Source organism: Myotis lucifugus, unplaced genomic scaffold (genome assembly GCF_000147115.1).
Source record: "Myotis lucifugus unplaced genomic scaffold, Myoluc2.0 scaffold_69, whole genome shotgun sequence".
Taxonomy (NCBI): Eukaryota; Metazoa; Chordata; class Mammalia; order Chiroptera; family Vespertilionidae; genus Myotis; species Myotis lucifugus.
This window is the reverse complement of record NW_005871117.1, coordinates 2,617,557-2,633,489: the sequence shown is the minus strand read 5'-3', so window position 1 is coordinate 2,633,489 and position 15,933 is coordinate 2,617,557. Positions and strand designations below refer to the sequence as shown.

General features: G+C 38.7%; 1 protein-coding gene across 4 annotated transcripts in view; it reads left to right on the top strand.

Moving 5' to 3' along the window:
• KAT6B (lysine acetyltransferase 6B) overlaps positions 1 to 15,933 on the top strand; it is a 180,066-nt gene that overhangs the window by 126,913 nt on the left and 37,220 nt on the right. For 2 of the 4 annotated variants that reach the window (XM_006090230.3, XM_006090229.2), the window contains 6 exons: positions 1,086 to 2,017; positions 2,989 to 3,110; positions 4,640 to 4,755; positions 7,127 to 7,268; positions 10,423 to 10,584; positions 14,182 to 14,275. In XM_006090230.3, the coding sequence (XP_006090292.1) occupies positions 1,086 to 2,017; positions 2,989 to 3,110; positions 4,640 to 4,755; positions 7,127 to 7,268; positions 10,423 to 10,584; positions 14,182 to 14,275 (1,568 nt within the window). The remainder of the gene's footprint in view (positions 1 to 1,085; positions 2,018 to 2,988; positions 3,111 to 4,639; positions 4,756 to 7,126; positions 7,269 to 10,422; positions 10,585 to 14,181; positions 14,276 to 15,933) is intronic. The other 2 variants (XM_006090231.3, XM_006090232.3) reach the window with 2 other exon arrangements.

Sequence of the window (15,933 nt, the reverse complement as noted above, 5' to 3'; positions counted from 1 at the left end):
TCAGGCTTCCATTTCTTCATTATTATCCTTCAGCTAAATTGATAATTTTTAAAGTGCATTCTTGGGCCCCAGCGCAGCCATAATTCACATGCAAATGTTTCCATTGTATGAAATTCTGCTGCAAAATGGGTAGCTTTCCAAGCCCTAACCTGAGGTGAAGGCAGACAGCTGCCCTTCCTGTGTGCAGCTGTGTTAATGGAGTGACCTCCAGTCTCTGTTGACCACACAGCTGTATAGGCGAAACCACCAAATGAACCGCAATAGCAGTCAGATCCCGTGTACAGAGATTCTGACGCCAAGTGTCTGATAACGACCATGGTAAATGTGCTGCTGCTTCACCAGACTTTCCATGTCATGTCTGACCTGCTGTAGCTTTTCTTTAATCATTCCTTCGGTTTTTTGCTATTGTTGTCATTTTTTCAGCAATATTTTATGCTGTAATTAATTGTCTCCTTTACTTAGAGAGTATTATTGGTTATCTTGTCATCCTAAGCATAAACTGCTGAGAGGAAAAGGGTATCTTTTAGTATTTTCTTTAAAAACAAACAAGAAAACCCACACATAAAAACCTACTAATTTATAGACATAACCCAAATTCTATTTATATAAATTTTCCATTTGAGTTAAAATTGCTTCTAACTAGAAATTAGATAAGCTTATTCTTTTGCTTCTAGATAATATGACTTATTTCCTTTAATATTTTAGAAAAGACATATCAGGAAATCATAATTACTTGGTGACAACACAAGGGTAACATTTTAATTTAATTATAATGAAAGCATTGGGTTTTCTCAGTCTCTTCAAAAATTTTCTTACTTATATTGATGGCCCTTGGGTGCACATGGATTCTTCCAGCACCTGTTGGATGGGCCCTGGGAGAATCGTGACACACAGGTGTAGTTGCTGCTAACTTTCAACAGAGAGACATCTAGGTGGAGGCACACACAGAAAAACAGTCCTTAGGGTTGCAATTCAGCTTCTGAAGTTTAAGCACATTGAATGCAACTGGTTGCTATAAATTTGTTTTAGATACCTTTATAATTCTATTATTAAATGCTGATACTATTCTCTAAATTTTTGCCTAGGTCTGTAACCAGTGATGAAGGATCCATGAATGCATTCACAGGAAGGGGGTCACCTGGTAGGGGTCAAAAGACTAAAGTCTGTACCACACCTTCATCTGGTCATGCTGCATCTGGGAAGGACTCAAGCAGCAGATTGGCTGTTACAGACCCCACTCGGCCTGGTGCCACCACCAAAATCACCACCACCTCCACCTACATTTCTGCCTCTACACTTAAAGTTAACAAGAAAACCAAAGGGCTCATTGATGGCCTTACTAAGTTTTTTACACCATCACCTGATGGTCGCAGATCACGAGGTGAAATAATAGACTTTTCAAAGCACTATCGTCCAAGGAAAAAGGTCTCTCAGAAACAGTCATGCACTTCTCATGTGTTGGCTACAGGTACCACACAAAAGCTAAAACCTCCACCTTCTTCACTTCCACCCCGAGCCCCCATCTCTGGTCAGAGCCCCAGTTCACAAAAGTCCAGCACGTCCACTTCTTCTACCTCTCCCCAGAGTTCCTCCAGCCAGTCCAGTGTGCCCTCCCTGAGCAGTCTCACTAGTAACAGCCAGCTGAAGGCACTCTTTGATGGACTCTCTCATATCTATACCACTCAGGGACAGTCTCGAAAGAAGGGACACCCAAGTTATGCACCACCCCAGCGTATGCGTCGTAAAACTGAATTCTCTTCCACAGCAAAGTCTAAAGCCCATTTCTTTGGAAAAAGAGATATTAGAAGTAGGTTTATGGCTCACTCCTCCTCCTCTAGCTGGGGGATGGCTAGAGGACGTATTTTTAAAGCAATTGCTCACTTCAAGCGAACAACTTTCCTTAAAAAGCACAGGATGCTAGGCAGATTAAAATATAAAGTGACCCCTCAGATGGGGACCCCCTCACCAGGGAAGGGGAGCTTGACAGACGGAAGGATTAAACCTGATCAGGATGATGGTAAGCAAAAGGTCAAAGCTCCAACCAAACCTGCGTCCCGTCCCTTTCTCCCCAACCCCCCAAAAATCAATCAGTCAACTCCTATTTGTCACATAGGTCTTAGCTATTTCTCTTGTTCTCACTTCACTTTCATACAGAAACAGTGAAACTTTGACCTTTTTCTAATGCTGACTAAACTTCCAAAATGTTGTTTTTCCAACTAATACTCTCCCACCTTTTATTATTTATTTCCATTCGTAGTGACACTAGGACCCCCCCAGATGCCTTCATAGCGTTGCTTCTGGCTTTGTAGTCCCGCATGAGTAGCCACTGTCACGCTTCTGCCATGTCCTTTCCCGTGCGGCCTCGTCAGCCACAGTGCTGTTTGGTCGCACGCTGTCAGCGCCTCCAACGGGGTTTTCAGCTCCCCACTCCCCTCTGCTCCATTGCTTTCTCATGACCAAGTTCATCCTGCTTCCTTCTCAACAAACTGATCTGTGGTTCTGTGAGGTGTGCTTTTGGGTGTGAGTGTGTCTGTGTGTGTATTCACCTTAGGGAGAAAACTGATTTCAGAATTTCATTTAACAAATTGGCCCGTTACATGTGCTACCCTTTATAAAACAAAAACAAAAAAATGTGTCATTTGGACATAGTGGTAGATTTTACTATCTCAAAAGTGGTAATGGGAATTCTATAACTAGACTTCTAATCTTGGTTGAAAAATCTGATTTTGTTTTGTGTTGCTCTTACTTTCCCTCATTTATGTACTGAAGCTATAAGAAGATGACAGTGATTATTCAAATAAAAATTGGGGTACAGCAGGGGAAGGGTACTGCTGGATCTTTGAGCAGTGCTTAGCTGTAAAAGTTTATAAAGCTTTACAGAAAATCCCGATTTGCCCACTATGCTAATTTGGTACCGTTTTGGTAATATACGGTGGTCACTAGTGATTCAAGTCAGTGAAGACACTTTCTGCTGGTTTTAAATGACAGATACTGAAATCAAAATAAGCATCAAACAAGAAAGTACAGATATAAATGTGATTGGGAGCAAAGATACTGTCACCGAAGAGGACTTGGATGTGTTTAAGCAGGCCCAGGAACTCTCATGGGAGGTAAGGCCCCGCTACCATTATTACAAGGGTAACATGTGACTTCTTAAGTTATGATTATTATGAAATGACTGCTTTGATTTTATAGAAACTCCCCCTCAAAATCCTCTGTGGTTCTTTAACTATGACCAGATTATTTTTGTTGCCTGTCCATTTAAAGGCAATGACGTTGTAGAGGTATCTCCACTCTTAAAAGTTGGCAATGCTCAGCTGGTCTCACAAAATAGACCAGAGTAGCAGTGGTTGAGTCCGATTTTGAAAAACACCTAGTTGTAAAGGAATAGAATTCTAATTTTTTTTTCTTCTCAAATATAGAAGATAGCAATTTTAAATCATTAACAAAAAGGAAAAACATTGCTTTTAAGTTTACCAATGCTGCTGCCAACACAGATGGCCAGCCATATGAAAAATGTCTCACAACCTTAACTCTTTGGCATTGATAAAGGCAATATTATGTTGTATGATCAGTTATAGTCCCTTTTCTTTTTATTGTCCAGGAATTTTTTTATATTATTCCACTTAAAATGTTAACTCTACTTAGCTTATTGTCACCAAAACATTGAACGGTAACGCTATTGGACTTCTCAAAGACAAATTTATTATGGATTGTGACTTTTTTATGTCAGTAGACCACATTCAGTTGGCACAACACTCCCTACCCCAGCTCACTTCCTTTTTGAGGGGGAGGAGGCTATCTATAGGCTCTTAAACTTTATTTTCAGTAGCAGTCACTTGGGCTAAATACTTCGATGGTTTCTACTTTAGGGGCTATTGGATATTTCCATTTGTCATTCTGCCCCAGCAGTATGCTTTGTGTTGTTTGGCTAAGATAAATGTCAAAGTTTCCCCCAATCTTTGAAATTTGAAGTCCTTAAATATTACAATTTCTTTAGCCTATTTCTGGCATTCATAGATAAATAGGATGAAAGCAGGCATTGTCTGAAAGATACTGTTAAGTCTAAAGCCCTTTCTTTCCAACATGCTAACACTGGCTTTTTCTTTCAAGAACATTTCTTGTCTGTGTCAGGCACCGTGCTAGATGCTGAGAATGCCTCAGTGAATCAGGCAGACAATGTTCTTAACCTTGTGTATCCTACTGCACAGGAGTAAGGGGAGTAGGAGGAGACTTCACAATTGATTATTTAATTATAATTGAGATAAATGTTACTTTATGGAAGAAAGGGGACTGAAAGAGTCTGTATAATAGCCTCATCATCTTTTAATTTCTTCAGTTTAAATACATTGCAACAGATCATTGAATTCAGTTCAATAGACATTTGTATTTACATCATGCTCATCCTATCTTGGCGATACTGTTTTTTAGAGTATTAGTTTGTTTATATATAAACCTTATACAAAGTTGATTATTATTTCAAGGCCTATACTGTTTTTTCAACAACATGAAAATTCACAATTAAGATTAGGGTTCTGGTTTGATAGGTTTTCATATCCACCAGTGAAAGAACCAAGATGTAAGTGAAGAAATCCCTTTCTAATACTTATGTTTTGTTTCTTTTCTTTCTCTCTGACAGAAAATAGAGTGTGAGAGTGGAGTGGAAGACTGTGGCCGGTACCCTTCTGTAATAGAATTTGGGAAATATGAAATCCAAACCTGGTACTCCTCACCTTACCCACAGGAATATGCAAGGTAATGGAATAAGCCTGCAGGTATATAACTTTAATGTCATATATGTGAGGAAGGAAAAATCTTGATTCTAAAGCAGGAATATATTATTTTCAGGACATAAATTTTGATGGTAGATTTTAAGTGCTTCCAAAACTATTACTTTTGCTGGTATCTTTTTATAGTACTTAATGTCCTATTTAAGCTCCTAATGCTCCTTAGTTACACCGGCATCATAAATTTTGCCTTTTAGCTTCTAGATCATGCTTTTTCTCTTTGGTTAATTGGGTAAATGTTATTTGTATATGAAACCAACTCAGGAAAAAAATAGCCATTATAAAGTATTTGGTAGTTTCTTCTACGTTGCCTTTTTCCTAGTTAGTTTAGGAAACTAATTCGTTAGTCTCGTCTCTGATTGCTAGCATTTTATCAAGTTTTTTACTGAAATGTAGCAAAAGAAGGAAAAATGGGGGAATGTAGGTCAGAGAGGGTAGCCTTAAAGACCTTTCCCCAAATATTTACCTTAAAGCCATCTGTGACTAACTTGTTAAAAGTGAAGAGAAAATAATAGTACTAGAGGTTTCATTTGTCTTGAACTAAGATTAACTGAGATTGTCTTGAACTAATATATTTTAAAACGGGTACCTTGTGGGCAGATATCTTCCTTCAGGTACCTCAGGGTATGCTTTATTAGTATCTTCTCAACTTTTTTAGCCTGCAAAGTGTCTAATTAATCACACACTTGCTTTTTGTCTACAATAAACATTGTCCTTTTCTCTACCATGTGAGTGTCTGGCCAGTCATCTAACTGGAGAGGATGGGGAGGGTTCTAGAAGTTCAGTAGCAAACTGTCGGGAGTCTTGGTTTCTCTTCCCAGGTTATATCACTTGGCTCTGTGTTCTTAAACAACTTTTTAAAAACACCAATGAGCTTTAATTTGTATGGGTAATCACAAGTCATGTGTTCGGAGAGCTTTGAATAAAATTTGCATATCAGTTCAAGATTTGAAATTACTATTATCTGAGTCTGTACCTAACTCCTCAAAATATTTCTCCCCTTTTTTTTATTTTTTTATTTTTATTTTTTATTTTATTTTATTTTTTTAATATATTTTATTGATTTTTTACAGAGAGGAAGGGAGAGAGATAGAGAGTTAGAAACATCGATGAGAGAGAAACATCGATCAGCTGCCTCCTGCACATCTCCCACTGAGGATGTGCCCGCAACCCAGACACATGCCCTTGACTGGAATCGAACCTGGGACCCTTCAGTCCGCAGGCCGACGCTCTATCCACTGAGCCAAACCGGTTTCGGCTTTTTTTTATTTTTAATGAATGAATGAAGTTGGTTTTTTGTGGGGTTTTATTATTATTATTATTGATTTCAGGGAGGAAGGGAGAGAGAGACAGAAACATCAATGACGAGAGAGAATAATTGACTAGCTGCCTCCTGCATGCCCCCCACCAGGGATCGAGCCCACAACCTGGGCATGTGCCCCGAACTGTGACCTCTTGGTTCTTAGGTTGACGCTCAACCACTGAGCCTTGCTGGCTGGGCAATTTATTTTTTATTGTTGACAGTATTACAGATGTCCCCCACTGCCCCCCTTTACCCCTTCCACCCAGCCCTGCCCCACCCTAACCTCCCAATTCTTATACCCCAAAGACCTTGAAAGTGCTTGTGAACATTTGTTACGTAAATGCTAGCAACGCCCATTTAAGTGTGACAGGGTACAATAAAATAAGGAGGAGGAAAAGTCAGCAGGGAAGAGAAAGCTGTTTGTCTGGTGTTACTCAAAAGAGTCAGTGGAATTGGTAGAAACAAACCAGATCTTTTGACTTTCTTACACTTAGCGCTTTAGACCATATGTAACTATGATAGTAACTTTAAAGTCATCTCACCCCTAACTACAAGAGGAAACAATTATATTCTAGGGCTCTTCAGCCTTATAAGTATGCAGATTATTTTTTAAAATAATGAATTCACTTCTTTCTGAGTAAAAGATCATTATAATTACACCACTGACCACATATACTATTGAAACTATGACATTAAATGAAATTTGAAAAATATACATGGTTACATGACAGGATGCTGTCCTTACTGTTGATTTTTAGAATAGTGGTTCCAGTTCTGAAAACCTTTCTTTCTTTAGGGCATTTCTAAGAAAAGAAATGATTTATTCATAGATAAGGCAACAAATTTTATGTGGAAAAGTAATGTAAGGTTTGTCAGTTCTCTTTACTACTGGCTTGTTTTTTTGCTTTTTTTTGAAACTACTTTTTTGAAATGCAACAACCTTGATATGATTTAGAGATCATTGAACAATATTTATTATTTCCCCCTAAACAGTATAATCAATCTGAAAGATTCTTTGATTTTAAAATTTTAACAGATTACCAAAGCTTTACCTGTGTGAATTCTGTCTTAAATATATGAAAAGTAAAAACATTTTGTTGAGACACTCAAAGAAATGTGGATGGTTTCATCCTCCAGCAAATGAAATTTACCGAAGGAAAGACCTTTCAGTATTTGAGGTAAGCATGTGTAAATAAAAAACTCAGCTTTTGAAACTTAGCATTTTCAATTGTTGACTATGTATTGAATTGTTTGTAGACGGTGTAAAGTCTACTCAATTTTGGCATTGAAATTCAGACTGCTCTTTAAAATATCTCCATGTTTTGGAATGTTTATCTAACCATATTAAGTAACCATTTAGATTGATAATGAATTCCTACTTCATCATATTAACTTTTTTTCTTGCCCCAAGTCCCTGTCTGCACCAGATATGTTCACCAGTGAATTTATGATCTCCTCAGCTCTTTGTAAATTCTCCTTTCTTTGGCAGCAGAAATGAGCTTTGTTCAGCAGCTCCAGCCAATGTCTGGCAGGTGCTCACTCTTCCAGGGAATTGAGCAGCTGTACATATCTCCTCAATACACAACCACCTGTGTTTCCATCCATTTCTTGGCAGAGTTGATAATCCTTTTGGTGAGCCCCCAGCAGATGTTGGGACTCCCCCCCATCTGGGAGGATGACCACCCCTGGAGAACTCTGCAATTCACAGGAACCCCTTGTGGCTCTGTCTGTCATTGTGGGTTCTTGAAGATATTTTGTGTTTTCAGAATTGATTTAGTAGCAAAAGGTCTTTGCCTCTATATCATTTCATTGTTTATTCATGTTCTACTGTCAGTTTCAGGGATCCAGCTTAGCTGAGGCAGCTGTACCTTGAGGAAACCATGCTTTTTTTTCATGTTGTTGCCTTTTCACAGGGTTTCTTTCTGTCCTTTATTCTCCCTGTTCCAGTTGAGCACTTCGATTGCCCTGCCTTATTTTCTTCTCTGTTACCCATCTTGGTTCATTATTTTTCGGTCCTGGGTACTCAGTAGATGTGATACTTTCTCTCTGAAATACAGTTTTACTTTGGATTCTTTTTTCTGAATTGTTCAGACTGGAATGTATTGTTCTGCCCCACATTCTCTTTAGCTCTGGTCTATAATGTCTTGCATTGTATTTGACACAGGGAGGGTCATACATAGGTTTCTGGCATGGGTCAGTCTTCCCCTCTCAGACTAGCGGGGCCCACTACTTTTTCCCAAGGCTGAGCAGAGAACACCGGTAACTCCAGCTGTGTCTTAGGAATTTTTAAAGCCCCTCTCCCTGGGTATATCAGGCTCTTTTGGCAAGCTTGACGGAAGAAGGGTCGTGTTGCTGAGAAGACTGGATGTTAGTTCTTACTAAGGGTAGGCACAGGGTTTCTTTACCTGGGAACTATTCACATTTCAAGCTGGATATTCTTTGTTGCAAGAGGCTGTCCTGTGCATTGTAGGATGTTTAGCAGCATGCCTGGCCTCTACCAACTAAATAATACCACCATCCCTCCTGTTGTAACAACCAAAAATGTCTGCAGGTATAGCCCATGTCCTCTGTGGGCAAAATCACACCCAGAGGGAAAGCTGAATGCAAGTTCTTGTCCTTCCTGCTGTTAGTCTTGGGATGCGACCCAGCCAGCCCCTGCCAGATTGAGACAGCAAAGCTGTCCTCACTTGAGGCTTAACTAATGTCACAAGTTCAACTTTCCTTTTGGCTCCTTCCTTGGTGCCTTGTTCCTTTCTTTTAACTAAAATAAAGTGAAATCACTGTCTCACTGTTTCCAGAAGGGCAGAACACATTGTTGGCTTTTAAGTAATTGTTAAATAAATCAGCATGAATCCGCCTGTGGGTCTGAAGCTTTCGTAAATCCAGGGGCTTCCTTAAGGATAAGAGAGTCAGTGTTTCCAGTTGCTAGGCTGGTAAGAGTGGTCTGCTGTTTCAGGGCAGATGCTTTGGGACTGCACAGAGGTGAGAGAGGGAAAGTCAGAAGCAGATTTGTAAAGTTTGTTCATAAAAATAATTGAAAAAATTGGATTGGATAAGGACCAAGGTCCCTATTCTAGAATCTAAGTTAATACTTAGAGTATAGCATGTTGGAAATTTCTCTGAGCAGTTTCCTCAGTATCTTGAAAATAAATAAAGAATAATCACAGATTACTACTTTCCTGTCTTCTCTATCACTCTTGAGAGCATGCCACATCAGACCTTTCACATCTGGTAAGATTTGGCTTTGGCATTGTCATCTCTGTTTTTCTGGTTCACAGATACACCTTTGTCTGTCCTTTTTGTAATGTACTACCATTTCCAACAGGACTACATTCCCAAATACATAAAAACTTACTTTAATTAAAGAGAGAATTGTAGCCTCTGTACCCGTTGCCCATATTTGATTATGTTGCTATGTGTGGGACCTAGGTTTCATCCAAGGGAAATAGTTATATGAAGTCTAAAAATAATTTGTGCAATATGAGAACCTGTATGGTCCACAGGAGACTCAAGAACAGTGAAGTTCATTGTTAAAGAGCTCTGGTTAGCAAATATCCATTTCCCCTAAGAGAAGTGCTGGGGAAATTTTTCTTGAATCTGCTGTGATTTCTGTTTTCAACAAGTAACTACATTTGATCAAAGAAATTGGCATCTGTGCTTAGCCTCCTGTCTATAGCCATCAGTATCACAGCTTGATTCTTTTATTTTGAAGGGAAATAGACTGTAATCATTGTACTTATTGTAGGTTGAAATTCATCTCACTTTCTCTGTAAGTATTCCCAACATAGAAATTTTATCTTTTCCAATTATACTTAAAATGATGCTTGGGATAAAACCAAAATGGAAGCCTCTTTTGCTAATCCTCACTTCTGAAGAATCAGAGTAATACAGTTCATTTATTTTATTTTTATGTGAAGCCCTTTTGTAAACAACATAAAGTTTAACTTACTTGAACAGTATTTTGATCTGTTTACATTTCTTTAGTTCAGGTTTACATGCTTCAAACAGAGAGGACATGCCTGATCATTTTTTACTCGTAATAAAATGCAAATAAAAATTACTCCTTTGTTAGTGGTTTGGCCTTTCTTCGGGTAGCTTGAAGAGAAATTTAAGCTATCTTATACCATAATTTAAGAGAAAAGGTGGAATTCTGATTTGCCAAGTGACACTTATATTCTGTTTAACTTTATACTTGTTTAATGGAGTGTTTTAATCTCTCAATTTGGGATTTGGAAATAAAACTGTGTACTTTCCAAACACCATATAAAAGAAACAATTTTATATTGAGTGGTATTTTTATGATAAATAATGTTGTCTGTTTCTCTTTGCTAGGTTGATGGGAATATGAGCAAAATTTATTGCCAAAACCTTTGCTTGTTAGCCAAGCTCTTCCTGGACCACAAAACGTTGTATTATGATGTCGAGCCATTCCTTTTTTATGTCCTTACAAAAAATGATGAAAAGGGCTGTCATCTGGTTGGATACTTCTCTAAGGTAAAAACAAGAGCCAGTATGACCTTCATTTTCTTTTTCAGAATGTTTTTGGTAGAGCCCAGTTCTTTGAACAGGGCTTTTTTATCACTATAATTTGAATAAGTGACACATGTTTCTGAAAAGCTCAGGTTCTTGTTCATAGCTCATTTAAAAAAACAACAAAAACAATCAACATCATGCCTAGGACGTGTGTAAAGGACCTCAGCCCTGCTTGCTGTCCTGATTATCAGCATCCACGTAACATCATAATTGCAGCCGCAGACCACCTCACATCTTTAATTTTCTGAATGTTACGCTTATTTTCTTTTTCCCTCTAAATGGTGTCAACATGAAGATTTCAGTGTAATTAATGTAGCATTTAAGAGATAATTCTCATCTCTTTTCATTGCATTCTGTCTGTGGTTATCAGTATCTCTGTGAATGGGACCATTGGCATTTGGATAGTCACGCTGATGCAATGACTGGTGGCACTCTTTCATCTCTTGTTCTCTGTACTATTGTTTTAAGATCTAAAACAGTGTCGCCTTTAAAAGGCCCGAGTATCTCCAGTTGTTAACATAGGGAAGCCTTGCTCTATTGAGTGGATGTCATTTGTCTTTTTCACTCATTCAGAATGGTTTTCTCACATTCTTCTTCCCAAAGACTTCTGAGAAATAACTCATATACAATAAAGGAAAACTGAGTTTGGAGATATTTACCAGGCACTGACCTGAACTATTCTTAGGCACCTCTGAAATAGTTTAATGTGCCAGGATGGTAATATGAGACTTCCAGGCAGAAGGTATAAATGATTAAGACCCTGTGTGTTTTTTTTTCTTTATGATATATTTTTTCATATTAGGTGATAAGTGAATTTTAATGACTCTGCTCTTATATAAGTGGAATGCTTTATAGAAATGTTATTTTCATGGAAGATCAAAAGATAGAATATATATAAACTGTAGATTTTCTAAATTTAAGAATCAGTATAAAGACTATAAACAAAAATGCTAGTAAATGACAGCACTCATGGGAAACTGCCTTGATGTCTTCATCCACATATTTGGTAAAGCTCTAAAATGAAAGAGAAGGAAGTTCATTTGTGCATTACAGATTCAAAAGATGACAGAATCAACACAGAACTTTAAATAGGAAATCTATATATATAATTTCTAAAATATCCTATCTTTTCTATAGGTAAGTAAAGATCTTTTTCTCTGAAAAGTTAAAAAGAATAGTGGTGATGATTGTCCTTCCTATAGAACAGCGGTTCTCAACCTGTGAGTCAGGGCTCTCAACCTGTGGGGTGCGACCCCTTTGGGGGTCCAACAACCCTTTCACAGGGGTCACCTAAGACCATTGGAAAACACATATATAATTACATATTGTTTTTGTGATTAATCACTGTGCTTTCATTATGTTCCATCTGTAACAATGAAAATACATCCTGCATACCAGATATTTACATTATGATTCATAACAGTAGCAAAATTACAGTTATGAAGTAGCAACGAAAATAATTTTATGGTTGGGGGTCACCACAACATGAGGAACTGTTTTAAAAGGTCGAGGCATTAGGAAGGTTGAGAACCACTGCTATAGAACATGGTGTTCTTTCAGTATATCTGTTTAAACGTAGATGCTTAATGTTGCCTGTTGCCCCTGTCCTGCCTTGTCACAGACTGGCCTCTGGATCTACGGTTGGTGGTGACTCTTATTGTTTGAGTCTCTGCCTCTTCCTCCAGGGCCCTACGTTTTACTCAGAACAAACTAAACTTTTCGCATTTTGTCACAGTTTCTGTTATAGTATAGCAGCAACTACTGTCATTTCTTATCATCTTCGGAATACTGCTATTTCCGGCAGTGTAGTGAAACAAAATTCATCTAACAATAACCATGTTGCCTGGCCAGTGTGGCTCAATGGTTGAGCATTGACCCATGTACCAGGAGGTCACAGTTGGATTCCCGGTCAGGGCACATGCCCTGATTGCAGGCTTGATCCCCAGTAGGGGGCATACAGGAGGCAGCCGATCAATGATTCTCTCTCATCATTGATGTTTCTCTCTCTCTCCCCCTCCCTCTCTCTGAACCTTAAAAGACTAGCTACAAATCAAACCATATTCTAATGTGTCAACTGGAATGTGAAGGACTATGGCCCTTTGGAGTTATACTTAAACCAAATTCCAGAGGTTATAGCCACAGAATGGCCAAGATGACTTAGAGAAGTTCAGGGTAAATTATTACATGCATGTGACTATCCAAGCACCTAACAGATGGCTCTAAACAGGAGAGAACAGAGGTGCAGTTATTTTATCTAAAGATTAGGATTTAGGTGTACTAACATGTATTGGGGTGTGGGGATTATTCTTGAGTTGGACTTCAAGAAGTCTGCTAGGAATAGGAAGGAATCCAGCATAAAGAGAAGAATGACATCAAGGGTAAATTCTTTTAATCCAGTGTACATCTCTTTTTAGATAGAATGACCCATTTGTCTAACTTTGCAAAATAGACTAATTATTTGAATCTTTGCCATTGATGTTCACATTCAGAGATGGACAATTCTGCTTCTTAGGAAAACTGACACATATTATTTCTTCCTCCTCCTTTCTTAGACTCCACAGACAGCTACAAACGTGCAAAAGTTGGAAGCACATCTTTTTCACAAAGAAAACTTTAATTCTGCCCTGTAGGGGTTTTTCCACAACCATTTCCTGTGATCTTTCAAACAGGTTCATTAAAGATCTGGGTGTTCTGAAGCAATTCTTTGATGTGGTTAGTACCATTTGTGGTCAGTCTTATTTGTGGCTTATATTTGGCCAGAGCATTCACAACCTCAAAAGCCTTTTCCAGATCTTCTCTGTGTAGGTCTTGGCGGCTTCGGTGTACTCTGCATAAAATACTGCCGCGCTGAGGCCACATCCCGTGAAAACTGCAAAGCCTTCCTTAGCTATAAACATACTCTTCCCAATCTTGCTCTCGGGTTCAGGCCTTTGGTGATATTTTGACCTCATTTATATTGGAGGCTTTGGGGTTTCTTAGTGCTGCTATCGCTTTTGTTTTATATTTCTGGTTTGAAATGCAGATTAATTCTTTCTCTAACTTCTTTGACTTTTTATTCAAAGGAGAAATATATTTGTGCAAACCTACCCACACACATACTATTTCAGTTTCACTGGGGCATTTGCTCAAAGGCATGAGACGTATTGCTGTTGCGGAGCTGTTCATTAGTTAGCAAGCTGGCTGGCTCAGTCCTGGCTGACCCAGCGCCGGCTGACTCTGGATTCCCCCCCATCTTCCAAGTTGTTTTGAGCAAGGAAAGCATTTCTTCCATACTGTCTGTGTCTTTTCATTTGGCTCATATTTCCTTGGATTCTTTATTCACATTTTATGGTGCTGGCTTCCAAGAATAAAGACATGATTGAGAAACACGCCTGGAGTTGATGGTTTGTCGTTAGCTGATGGTTTGGTTGAGTAACAGTAGGATTATTCTGCTTGATCCTCACCTAACACTTTGGCTCACCTTCATGGACTGTTGTACAAGGCCGGTGGCAGGTGCAGGGAATGGCCCACTTCAGCAGAGTCTGACATACTCGCTCTGTTCCTCCCTCCCTCCCGCAGGAGAAGCTTTGCCAGCAGAAGTATAATGTCTCCTGCATAATGATCATGCCCCAGCACCAGAGGCAAGGATTTGGACGGTTTCTCATCGATTTCAGTAAGTGAAGTGCTTTCTTTACTTTCATGACCCAGCGAGCTGATGGCTGTTAAAGGAAGAGTAACATAAAACTTTGTTTAACCTTCGTTGTTTTTATCAATAGATAATGGGTTTTCTATTTATATTTACATAGGTTAGAAAAATCTTCCTCAAGTGAAAAATTTACTGCTGCTCACTTATTGTACTCCAGGAAATTGAGACTAGATCTCTCAGCAGTGCCGCCCGCTCACAAAGCCATTACCCCGAATGAACCGGCAGAATTGCATTCCATTCCATGGTGTTCGTGCTCATTAGCACCAAAAGAGGCAATTATTTGCGATTAAAGCTGAAGAAAGTGTTATTTAAAAGGATATTCAGCTTTCTAAAATTTGGCCTATAATCTTGTACAGTACAGAGCAGGGAGGGATATTTCTCTTTAGAAAAACAATTCTTTAGGTAGTCTGTTCTTTGAGCCTCCCTAGTAGAAATAACGATCTTGTTTTGTTCACTTCTCTTTTCTGTTAGGGAAATTATTACAGTGTTTGTATCTAGAAGTTGCCCAAGAAATATTTTTTATACACATTCGTATCTTTTGAGCCCCCTCAATTAAAACTGCAAAAATATATAAAATTGTGCACAGGATGATGTAAGAAAAATGTAGTGTTTTTCTCTTTTATATTATGTTGCTTGTGTAAATGTGGTGTTAAGGCTACACTTGGTGAATTGATTCAAAATATCCAGATAACACAAAGGCCAGGGATGCCGTGATAAAGTTATTTCTGACAATGTAAAAATCGGTCATGGGAACTGTGTGCTGCTTCTTTACCAGATTGCAGTTTGTCTGATTTTGAACTGAAAGAAGAAAATTTCAGGAAATTGTATAATCTTCATAAAGTACATCAAATGCAAAAACCACAGTGTAAATGTGCTCAAGAAAAATTAGGGAGAGAGATCTACATTATTAGATATTGATGCCCTAACCGGTTTGGCTCAGTGGATAGAGCATCGGCCTGTGGACTCAAGGGTCCCAGGTTCGATTCTGGTCAAGGGCATGTACCTTGGTTGTGGGCACATCCCCAGTGGGGAGTGTGCAGGAGGCAGCTGATTGATGTTTCTCTCTCATCGATGTTTCTAACTCTCTATCCCTCTCCCTTCCTCTCTGTAAAAAATCAATAAAATATATTTTTAAAAAATAGATATTGAAATATTAAAGTTTGGGTGTAAAACAATGGTAGAGCAGTTTTGAACTGATTGTGTATGTATAGACATTGAAGGATATTTTTGAAGTATTTTTTATTGATTATCTTTTTATTTTGGGGTAACATTTCTAGGTATTAATTCATTACCCTCGTCTTATCTATTCTTTCCTGATCTAGTCTTCCCAGGAGTTCACATGTTCATTTCACAGAGTCCTAGCTGTAAGCAGTTCAGAGAGTAAATCCAATGGTCTTGTTCTGGAGTTTTGCGGCCAGCATTCATAAGTTGTTCATAAATAGTAGAGTTTCTGGTATGCGTAGCAGCCATTCAAGACTTAAACTGTTGATAGTCTGCGTGCCTAGCGAATAAGGCAACTCCTTAGTTCAGTGTTCAAGGTCTTCCGGCATCTAGTTGCAGCCGGTGGCTTTTCGTCTACTCCCTGGCTCCTCGAGTGTTCTCAGATTCCCCTTCTTCGTCTCTGC